The 12,188-nt window shown below is 41.3% G+C and overlaps 1 protein-coding gene across 7 annotated transcripts in view; it reads left to right on the top strand.

Annotated features, from left to right (window-relative positions):
* Window positions 1-12,188, top strand: part of dlc1 (DLC1 Rho GTPase activating protein) — a 94,508-nt gene that overhangs the window by 7,924 nt on the left and 74,396 nt on the right. For 3 of the 7 annotated variants that reach the window (XM_028592451.1, XM_028592461.1, XM_028592469.1), the window contains one exon: window positions 11,398-11,532. In XM_028592451.1, the coding sequence (XP_028448252.1) occupies window positions 11,398-11,532 (135 nt within the window). Of the gene's footprint in view, window positions 1-673; window positions 1,463-2,451; window positions 4,463-11,397; window positions 11,533-12,188 lie in introns of those variants that run through there. The other 4 variants (XM_028592443.1, XM_028592428.1, XM_028592422.1 and 1 more) reach the window with 4 other exon arrangements.

Below are 12,188 nucleotides of genomic sequence, written 5' to 3'. Positions count from 1 at the left end.
AAATTAGCTGGTTATTGTTGGTCTTAAATTGTCTCAGTGACATCAAGTGTAAATATCCTTGGCTTTGCCTTTTCTTTCTACTGAGTGCCTCTGACAAATGACTATATTAGGAAATGAATTACTGGCATTTGTGTCCTTTTTAATGTTGTTTCTTCACTTAGGTCTAATATAAAACAATGATAACAGGCTGACAGCACCTTTAGCATTGTCCCACCGTCATACAACTTTTTAAAAGTGATATATATTATATTGTATATTCTTACAGAATATTTGGAAACATGCATTCTCTCAGCATATCTGTAAAGATATCTTGCTTTGCTTTTTTTCATTAGTGCCAGTGTGTTTGGTTAAGAATGCTTGTAGAGTTACAAGACGATAAATTAAAAAAAGCATGCCTCAAAAATAACAAAACATTAGAGCAATCTCTCTTGGCATGCAGCCAGAGGTCTTACGAGGCAGCCTGTCTGTTACTAATCTAAACCAACTGGTGGAAGCCTTGCCCAGCTTAGTGAAATAGCAAGCTGAGGCAGAACAAGAAAAAATCCACTAAGAAGAGGAAAGAGACAAGGTTGTGAGAGAAGAAGCGGACAGGAAGTTTCTAAAATAGTGAAGAGAGAATGTACATTAGAGGAGGGTGGAGTGAATAAATGCGTATAGTGTGCTGCTTGAGTTGTGAGACGGGGGATGGGGCTCCTAGGATGTGACTCAAGACTCCCTGTCAAAACCAGCAGGGAGGGGACCTGATGAGAAAAGGGATAGAACGGAGGAGAGCAGGGGTGGAGTGGGGGAAAGAAAACCCGGCCTCTCTTACACCACCCCGACTCTTTGGCATTCAGCGTCAGCAAAAACCCTAATGTGATCAAGATGGAAGTTGTCTTTGGACTTTTCACAGCTCCCCGGCTTTCTGCCTGCCTTTGGGGGCTTCACTGCCTTTCCGACAGTTTTACAGCGAAGATACTGACTGGAGTCCAGAAAACGGCTTGCAGAAACCTAGCCTAAGGACTGCTTCCAAAATAAAACGGATAAAAGGTCACTTGAAAAGAGATGGATTTATATTTCCCAAACAAGTTTGCACTGCTTTTGGTGGATGAGTGAAAAGGCAACTTGCGAAACATCTCTGGATAACTGTAGTGGAAGCAATTACTGGATCTATCACCTATGTCTTGGATTATCACCTGGTGTTTAATTACTGAATATACAGCTACTGGATTATATTGTAAATACCTGTGTCATCACTGGAGAATTTACAAGAAGTAGGCTATACGTTGTTACTCCAGCATAAAATATCTGAAATGTATGAGGTGTCAGTTTTGCTATTGATTCAAGGGCAAGTAGAAGGAGCAACTGCATTGGGACATTTCTTGTAACCTCCCTCCCTAAACTAATATCCAGGAGCAGGTTCATGCCAGAGGGTGCTGATGGCATTTAGTATCATCTAGCTCTTCTCCTGAGGAAACAAAAGGTAAAAAGTGAAGAAAATGACTGCTTAAGTACTGCTTAAGAAACTGTTAGATTTGTTGAAAAATTGACTCTTACAATTGAACAAATTGTATTGAAATTAGAATAGAAGTCTAAAGTTTTCAGTCACTTTTCAGTCACTGTACAATTTTCTTTATTATTCTTTTATTGTGATGTTTTTTTTTTAATATAGCAATGTCCAGCTTGAATTGAGTACATCCTGCTTGTTGAATCTCTGTCTTCCTTTATTTCTGTACATTCTGACCTAGAACAACGGGGAGGGGGGGGGAACTGAGCACAGTATAGAGCTTGGTTTGGTTAATGTAATATGACCCACAGTATGCATTATGATAATGTTGGCTTGTGGAGAACGAGCCGTTCAGGGACACTGACTGTCATTTGCAGTTTTAGCTCCCTTTAGTTATGTACATCATTCTCATTGTTGTAGGTGTATGGGTAAGTACAGAATGACAGTTAACCAACACCCTGCATTTTTAGACCACCCTTTACACAGTTAAAGTTAATGTGTATTGAAGGTTTGCGTTGTAAATTTGACAAACTGTTTCGATTACAGTTCACCAAAGATTTTAAAAAGTAAACAAGGTACGTCTACATTTATCTTAGAATCCGGTCAGCTTTGTTGGCTTTATTCCTGGAAGCTTCTAAACACTTCAGGCAAAAAACAATTATTGCAGTTTGCATGTTGTAATGTAAAATTTGAAATAGCTCTGATTGCAGAGATAATCCTGTTAGATTAGCATAACTAGGAAGCCTGTTTTTTTTTCTGCAGATCTAGCAGAGTTTATACTTTCCAAGGAATTGTGAATGCTTTATAATTACGCCCCTCTTGAACTTCCACTCAATACTCCATAGCTGTTTACTTTAAAAGTGAAACATTATTTACCATATTGTCATCTGCATATTCAGTTACTGTCCATTCATAACTTGCAAACACTGTCTTTTTCTTATCCCCATTTCTCTTCTGGATTGCAGTAGATCTGGCTCTCCATTTTTGCCTGCCGTCATAAGCATCTCTATGGGATAGCGCTGGCTGTCCACCATGCCAATAGCCATACGGAAAAGAAGTTGGGAGGAGCATGTGACTCATGCTTCAGGATTACAGTACAGCTATGATGATCTGGACCTTGTCTGCTGTCATGGGGTTGACAGCGAGGGGCCTTGGATGGGAGCAGGGGCTTCCAAACAAGGTCGACGGACTAGGTGTGCCTCCATGCCAGAGGGCTGCCACCAACTGCCCACAGAGGACCTTGCTCAGACCCTTGAGGTGACAGCTTCTGTTGTGAATGATGATACTGGATCAGAACAGTTGAAGACAATGGACAGTGATGGAAAACAGGAGGAGTCAGGTGATTGCCCTCATGAGTTGGTGGACATTAATATTCCTCAAAGGGCCTCAGAGGCATCAGAGCATCTCCAAATTGCAAACATTGGGAAGTCTGGAAAATGTCCCTGTAACTCAGACAGTGAGGGAAATATTTCTTTTGCAACTGATAGCAGCAGTCACAGTGAGAAAACTATCAATGGTGAATGTGAAGTTGGCACAGAGAGTAGCCAGAGTCACAAACTCTGCAATGACGATAATGTCTTTAAAAGTCCACATATCTCACGTGAAGAGCAACAATGCATCTCTATCTCTTCAAACAATGGGCCTCCAAAGTCTGGATCTGCTGGTGAACAGCCTGGCAAACTTCCAAATCATCAGGAAACAAAGGAGAGCCATACAGAGGGTTACAGCCAACCTCCTGAAATCTCTGAGGCTGCACTGAAACAGTGCTCTGCTGCTGAACTGGAACCTCAAACTGACCTTCCAGATGTAGAGGAAAATGAGATTTCCACCTCTGGCCATGCTGATGCAATTGTAACCTTACCTGTTGGTGTGCTGCACAGCTCAGTTAATATGATGGAGAGTGGTGATGTGATGTCACAGGCTAACAAAACTGTGGAACCAGTTGTAACTTTAGTTGTAGACGAAGTATGGGACAAAGGAGAAACTGAAAAACGGAGCGCAGATTCTGCTGACAAGCTGGATGGATTAAATTACCCAGAAACTCTAAATAAAAATACAGGACTTAAACATTACTCAAGAGACATTCAAGGAGGAGATCAAGATCAACATGACTGCTATGGAGTATTGGATCAGGCTCATGGTTGTGAAATATCCCACCAGACATTGCTGGAACAGCATAATGTTGAAATGATGGCGATGAACTGGCCTCAGGGAGAGGAAAGTGCACAAGCAGAAGGCAGCAAGAAAGCAGCAGAAGTCAGGTATGGGCCAATCACATCATCTGATATCTGTTTCATAGGTCAGTGTTGCTCTATGACAGTTAAAAGCAATGAGTCATCTGAAACACTGGATAGTGGATATTCAGAAGGAAACCCCATACAGACAAATATTACTCAGTGTGCAGACCAATATGTGGAAATGACGACCTCTGTAAATCAACCAATGGAAAACGCTGATGAAAGCTCAGTGTTTGAAGAGTTGGCTTGTTGTGAGGATCAAACCATAGCCCAGCAGTTGGAAAATAGCAGTTCAATACTGGATACTATCCCAGAATTTAGCCACGTTGAGCCAGATGACACCCCTGTACTGGACCCTCAAAAGGACATTGCCTCAGATTTCACCCAAAATCCACATGTTCAGCACTCCAATATGGTGGATAAACATGCATCTACTGAGCAGCACACCGAAAACCTGCCACCATGCCCGGCAGAGGTCAACGATGAGCTCTCACCAGAAAGACTCCATGGCAACCAAACCTCTGGTTGTTACCTCAGTGAGTCACCTGCCCCTGAGGTGGCAGATGGTCAGAGGGAACATCACAGGCCAGGAGCCACAGTCTCTAGAATGGAGGAACCAGATGAGGCCGCACACACAGTTATTTACAGTGACACACAACTTGCCAGTCCAGTTATAGATGGAACAAATGAACCTGGAGATCAAAAAGAGGACAATGTGGTCAAAGTGCGCATGAGAAAGGTAAGGCTATATTTATATATAGATGTAGAAGGAATGCAGTGGATCATTAATTTTGTTTCTGTGTAGTAATTGCGATTCTTGCGCTTCAACACCTTAGAATTAAGTTCCTTTTTTAAAATGAACTGACACGCATACAGTACGGCCCACAAATGATTTTTGTCCCACACTTTGGCAAGCGTCTCGGAAAACAATGACTTCACTCTCACATGCTTACAGATCTGTGAGTGGGGGGATCTGTGAAATGTTTTACTCTTTCTCAACCGCTCAATGCAAAACAAGTTCCTATAAGGGCATGGAGACTATCACACAGAGGGGGCTGGAAGCTCAAGTAATCTCTGGGGTGAAAAGCTTAAACTGTTCTCTCCAGAAAATACTGTATGTTGTATACTATTTATACACTCCTAACTGTGCTTGTTGGGCACAGTAAAGTGCCAAAAACTTAATAAGCAGTTCATGGATTTGGGCTCATTTGAAAAAAGCAATGGCCCGAGAATAGACACAGTATTTATTCACTGTTAGTAGTTGCAGTGTTGGCCTTTTTGGAATGACAACAAGAAATCCATTATTTACAACGCAGGGCGCATTAAGCAGGCATGTTGTTTAGACAAGTACCATATTGTGGAAAGTTAGATTCTTGTGATAGCTGAAGACGATCACCCGCTTGTGAACAGCGACTCTTACAGAGTTTAATATGAAAATTCTTGTATATATTAGTATAAAATGAACAAGTTAATCAGTTATTTTCTGAGGTATATGCATTCATATGATAGAATATTGTGAACAGTGTGCTACACTGAAGCATGCGACTCGGCGGTTAGTAATGTCTTGTTGGTCAGTGAGTGGGACGTGGGTTTATATAACTTGACAATATGCTGCACTGGTTATGGCGTGTGGTACCGTTTGATCAAATTCAGTTATAGACTGTGTGACTTTGTTTTGAACTTGCTCTAATGTATTTTCAATATATTAGCTCTGTATGTATTCACACACACAGATAATGTGTCTGTCATGTCTAGGGTTGGGTACCGACACCTGGTGCTTATATGGCACCGGTGCCTTAACAACCGGTATCTACCGGACCGAATAGTAGATTTTGGTGCCTCATTACGGTGCTCCTAAAATGCCAGCGCTGCCCTTGGATGCACCGAAACCGACGTGACACTAGTTAACATAATACACTTGGCAGCAGGTAACGTTAGCCTACTGTTAGCTAGCAGCTGGATTAAACAGAGTTAAAATGCTGACAGCTAACGTTAAATGGTGTGACTGTATTTCACTGTAGAAGATTCAAACACTGAGACGTAACAGTCTGCCGTGCGTCACTTGAAACTCACCTCGGCAGCCTTGTGCTGCATTCAAAGATATTGTAAAATACCCTTTTTCCATCTAGTGGTTGTTTTTGCCGTTTACCAGCAATTTACTGGTGAAATAAGTTATTGTTATAAGTTATTGTTATTAAATTTTTAATAAATCATTTAATTTTGACCATATGGCCTTAGCAGTAAACAAGCCGTTCTTAAATGTCAACGACTGTCGTTTTGTGCTCCTTTTTTCTTTTTTAAATATATAAATTTTTTTTTTTAAATCTATTTAAAAGTATCGGTTCAGGCACCGTTTAGGTACCGGCACCGCTTTAAAAATATCGTTTTAGCACCGGTATTAGAAAAAACCCAAACGATACCCAACCCTAGTCATGTCATGTGTCATGTTGTTTCTTATACACACTACCACAGCCCCCTTTCCAAAGTCGAATAAGATAAATGTCTTTTAATAGAAAGCGTGGCATGAGCGATGATGCTGAGTGAGTAACATATGCAAGTTGCAGTGTTGGCATGACACTCTGGTTGTATCTGTGTTTCTAAGCCTGTGAGTTGGGTAAACCCAGATATTTTCATGTATTATCACTTCATTATTTTGACATAAATTCCATGTGTGCAGAGAAACTTTGGAGGCCCTCTCAGTCATAACCAATGTTGACGTCACTCAATCAGCTGCCAAAAACATGAGATCACAGTCCGGTGCAGGGACATGGAAAACCAGTGCCGCATTTATTACCACTGGCAATAGTTTCAATCTTAGGATGACTTTCAACTTTTGGATTAAATAGCCGAAAAAGCTAGCTCCTGGAACTCAAATTAAGGAGTTCAGCCATTAAACTTGAAGGCGCCAAAGCAATTCATCCACCATATGGTGATAGCTTGCCTCCTCTTTGACAGCACCACAGGGTTTTCACAATGGGGTTTATTTACAAACTGTATGATGCCAGTATACTAAGAAATGTACTTTAGGAAGGTCATGAGGACAGTAAAGAAATTAGACAGTAAAAATGAACATTATAATCCACAAGGGAGGTAACATACTGTATTTAGCATAAAGAAAAATTAGAAGAAGCTCTTGAATATCATGAAGGAAATAACAGAACTGATGTTATTATCTGTGAGTGGAAAATGGCAACAGCATCCTGGAAATATCTCTAACGAGATATTGTACAAACAAATGATTATGTCCCCAGTGAATCATGTTGTTGTTGCAGATTCAATTTGTAAAATGAACCCATCAGGTTTGCATAATGGCTTCAGATTAACCTGATATTGGGCTTTGTTTCAGCATTTATTTGTTATAACAACAAGGCTTTATCCTGGCCTCAGGGCCAAACCGTTTATCTGACAGCAGACCACTTGGCAACATAATCATCTTAAGTGCTCTTTCTGCCTTTCTGTCCTTATTTATTAATCAAATGCCCATGCGTTTGGTCACTGTTTACGAATGAGCTACTTACATGAAGCAGAGTGTGTGCGGCGTATTTTGATGCATAATCTTCTGCACACTATGTTTAGCTCAGCAGAGAAAGAGAACCTGAGTTTAATGGACAGGTCTGAGAAATGGGATGCAGGCCACCGGGTGTAAGAGGGGGTTTGGAAAAGAGAGCTAGGAAAGGGGAAGGAGGGGTCTAAGAGTTCAAACAGTGTGGGAACTGTCTCCCATCTCAAAAAACAGGAAGTCGAGAGGAATGTAACAGAAACCTCAAAAGATGGGAAAGAGAGAAAAGAAACCTTCTGAGAACACCCAAACCACCAGAATGCCCCCTAAAAATGTTGCCTTTCTGAGGCGCCTGATATTGCACTGCACTTGTTTTTTACTCTGCTGTTTTGTGGTTGTTATTGCCATCTCGAGCCAGATGCTTTTGTTCATTCAGTGAGGCCTCGTAAAGATGTCATTGTTTTACAATGATACAATGCCTTATTGTGATACTTTGCAAATGAGGCAGAACGTAGCGATGTGCGCTGCCACTAGCTAAGAATGCCAATGAATGCATCAATGTGAGACACATTTCCATGACACACATGGCTCTCGATGTCTATTTGCTCTCTCGGCAAACACAACAGGAACTGCTTTTGACAGGCTAATTGGGCACTAACTGGAAAATAAATGCAAGTACAAGTCATAAGACGTTAATAGGGATGGAGCAGGGAGCCATGCGCAGGGCTGGAGCTGTAGCTTGTTTATCAAGATGCAGATTCTATCTAGGATCCATAAACCTGTCAACCTCACACACATTAGCATTAGTCACTGCTCATATGAATGTTGTCATCTGCACACACCCATTGTAAACTTAACAAAAACAAGATCAAGCCACATTAGCCCACTCAAAGAATATGTTCCTGCCTTACTTGATCCTACATGAAACAATAAGATTTCTCTCCAATGTATCACACATAAGAACAGACACAGCACAGGAAAACCAGTCTATACCTTTGCACTAGGGGTGCAAGATATATCGACTCAATATCGTTATCGCAATATGACGTTGCGCAATATTATATCTGGGGGTGCAAGATATATCGACTCAATATCATTATCGCAATATATCGAAAGTGTCGCAATAAGTATGCAATATTTTGTTTATTTTGTGGAGCGCTGCGTCCCGTCAGTTGGCTGTGTGGCTTAGTTGTGTTTATTTAGAGCTTGAAACGCTATAATGATCATGTTTCATTGGCCAGTTACCGTGCCACTTGCACATCTTAGTGCACGTCAGCGCACGGCTCCACTATGTGACAAACCCTATGGAGTGTACTACGTGTGTGCATATTTCGACAGAGTGACAGTGTAAGTCAAGAAATAGATAGAGACAACAAAACGGAAAGAATCAGAGCAGTGGAAGAAAAGTTCTCTCTGTCCTGTTCTCTTTATTTATATATTTTATACTGTCCAACCAGTAAAACATGTCCTGTTCTGTAGACATGGTCGTTATTTATTTATTCATGTTTTACCAGTCCAATATGACCGTCAGTGGAAATAAACCTTGTGTTGTAAGAAAACTTGTTTAATTTGTTATGAATCTATTTTGATGCATTTTCCCGTAACTTTTGTAATTTTACATATGTTAAAAAATATCAAAATGAATATCGATATCGCAATATTCATAATCGATATCGCAATATCACATTTTGTCAATATTGTGCAACCCTACTTTGCACCAACATACAATCACAGTGGCTGTATGACCAATGAGCTCACCCTCATAAAGTATTTTACAGGTCTGTTAGGGGAGATTGTAACAAGGTTTGTTTGGGAATAATGAGCCAGCCGTGTGATGTAACTTCTTGGGGTTCTTCTCTCTAAAGGGAGAAGCTCAGACAGAGAGCCACACCCGGAGCCAGGATAAAAGACAGGCAGAAGGAAATTGAAGCATATACTCTGTTAAGAACTCCAGAAAGGGATTTTACAAGTTTTTGAACTTCAGACAAGGGTTTATATTGCATCAAACAAAACAAGATTGAGGGATAGCAAACAAGGACAGAGTGGTAGGTGGAGTGTGGAGGTGTGCTGGATTGCATGTAATTTAGCTTGTCTTACTGGAGACACACCACCTGAGGTCAGTGTCAGACTTGTTATCACAGCGTTAGAATGGATAAATGAACACTGCAGATTAGAGGACTAAGGGAAACGTGTTATGAAGTCATATGATTAAAAATGGACCAGAGATGATACCAAAGAGATAAAAGCAGAGGAAACAACCAAGACTATTTTAAGTGCAGAACAGAGAAGGATAGAGCACAGGGTTAAAGTGTCAGGAGAAGAGTTCCGCAGCAGTTGAAAAGGAAGGGAAAAGGAACAGGGAAATAAAGAGCATAGAGCTCCTCAATTCTTTTGGCATGAAGGGCGAAGAGTCGATTTTACATTACTTTCGAGATGTTATAAAAATATATTTTGTTGTTATTTTAAGATGATGATATATTACGGATCTAGGTCACTTGGGAGGCCTTAAAGGAAAGTAAAGCCAACAACTATAGTGTGGGTTGAGATTAGCCAATTCTGATGCCTTCCAAGCCAATTTCTCTGCATCCTCTATATTGATCTATATTGAATCAAACTACTGTATATTGATAATACACCGGCCACTTGGTTCAGTTTGCATTACTGTCTTGCCATACTGATCAGCAGGCAGGCAACAAGCTGATGAAGCTATAAAATGTATGTCTATGCCAGCTAGTGTTTTCCTCTGTATTACTGACTAAATGATAGAGATTATAGAAAGAAAAGGTAGTCACCCTCCAGAAAGCTAGCCTCGTGAGACCGTCCTGATCTCGCGAGCTCCAGTTTTCCACTCGCAGATCAGTCTGGCATCTTGAGGCAGAGAAAATTTGGAGCCGTTAGCCAAACGACCGGGCCAATCAGCGTTGGTTTTGAGGTGGGTTAGGTGGTGATAGACCGATGCTTTATCCAATCAGCTAACCAGTATTATCAGCCAGCGGTAGCCCTAATTCTGTTAGCCGCTCGCTAATGCTTTTTTTTCTCTTGGATCCTTCTTTTGGAATATGGTCCGGGAACCTGAAATGGTGACTTTTATTCCTAAATTCTCGTTACACAAACGGCAAATATCCTTTACCGACATGTTTGCATGCTGAGCTAACGAGCTATGCTTTGCCTGCAGCAGCAGGGGCGGGCTTGTGGTTGTATTTTCATACGCTTCGTGGATCTGATTGGTTGATTTGGCCCGTCTATCACCAACATAGGTGATAGACAGATGGTTCATCAAATCAAATAACCAGTATTCCGCCCCTTCCCAAAAGTTCTCCAACGGAAAGTTCCCAGATGGATATGCCGAGCAAATGCGAAGCAATCCATCTGGCGGAGTCAGGTTACCAGAAAGCTGCTATCCCTAATGTTTCTCAACAAAATGTACCCCGAACTGGAACGACTGGAAATAGATATGATCTTAATTACTGATTTATCTGGTTTATTAGTGGTTAGATAACTGCACCATTCAACAGAAAACACTAAGACATCAATGAATGAAATTTATATGTCTTTTGTTTAGATCAAGTAAGACGCTAGAAAGCTGGTTTCTAAGTATTTTCAGCTAATTTCCCTTTTGACAGTTTAGAGTAAGCCACTGAACAGTTCAGTAGCCAGGTTTTGCTAAATCGACGACGTTGCACTTCCGGGATTGTTCAGGTGCTGCCGGAAATTCCGCCGAAAGTCCCTCTTTTTAGGCCGGATGTCAGTTACCTTCCGCTTTCTTTGTATTGGCATTCCAAACTCGGTGGATTTATGAGGACTATGGTTAACTGCTCCTCAGATCTCTGCAGGGTAAATCCAGAAAGCTAGCTAGACTATCTGTCCAGTCTGAGTTTTCTGTTGCATGACCCAAACAACTTTGGGACACACACAAGTTCCACCAAAACAAGTTCCTTCCCGAGGCTATTTTGCAGAGGCAGCTGTCCATAGAGGAGGTGGACCTTCCTCCGCAGCGCTGTGGAGGAAGGTCTGGTCTGTGCTTTTCTACCTTAACAGACAAACACTTTACAATTTTCCTCTTATTTACTCACTCACACACTGATGGGGGCAGAGCTGATATGCAAGGCACTACTACACTTATGAGCTCCGTGCAAAGGTAATTTTTTATTTATCTGATTTGTCTTTTTATTCAGCGTGAGCATGCTCGTCTGGACTCAATGGTGTTGCTGCTGATGAAGCTGGACCAGTTGGACCAGGAAATTGAGAATGCCCTGAGTGCCACCTCCTCTATGGACAGCACGCCAACCCTCCATCGAAGACAACTCATGGTACACACCTGCATGTTACCTTGCTGGATTTAGCTGCAGTTTCTACTGCAGTTCAAACAACACTTTATAAAAAAAATGTATTGCTTTCATTTATTCTTTCATGTCTTCCCTCGCCTACAGTATTCTTATCTGTCCCCTTGTGGTCATTATGAGGTATAGCAATGTCTATATCAGCTGGTATTCTGTCTGTAATGGAAATTTCTAAGTGACCCCAAACTTTTGATCGGTAGTATACATTTGCAAATGTAGCGTTATCAGTGCCATGGCCAACCCGCCGAAAGCGCACCCTGTGATTACTTCAGCTTACGTCGTATTTACCAAACCTGCAGTTCATCGGGTAATCGGCGCCTTTCTCCACCCATTATACCGTAAATTGCGCTGTAGCAAAGCGTTAAGTACTGGGGCTATGATATGGCTGAGTGCAGACTGCTATATTTCCACTGCTGCTGCTATGACTGTTTGAAATTATCCTGATGCCAATATTTGTAATGTAGCGAGGAGTTTAACAACTGCTGGAATGGAATGTGAACGCTGAGTCGGAGATTCAATGTCATCTTTGATTTCTTCCACTAACTGTACTATTGCATGGCTACTTAATCTGTAACGCTTAATGAATTTGTGTTCACTCAACTGAAAAAGTGTGATCCTTTCAGCTC

Source organism: Perca flavescens, chromosome 2 (genome assembly GCF_004354835.1).
Source record: "Perca flavescens isolate YP-PL-M2 chromosome 2, PFLA_1.0, whole genome shotgun sequence".
Lineage (NCBI taxonomy): Eukaryota > Metazoa > Chordata > Actinopteri > Perciformes > Percidae > Perca > Perca flavescens.
The sequence above is the reverse complement of the archived record's forward strand: the minus strand, read 5'-3'. Positions and strand labels throughout refer to the sequence as shown.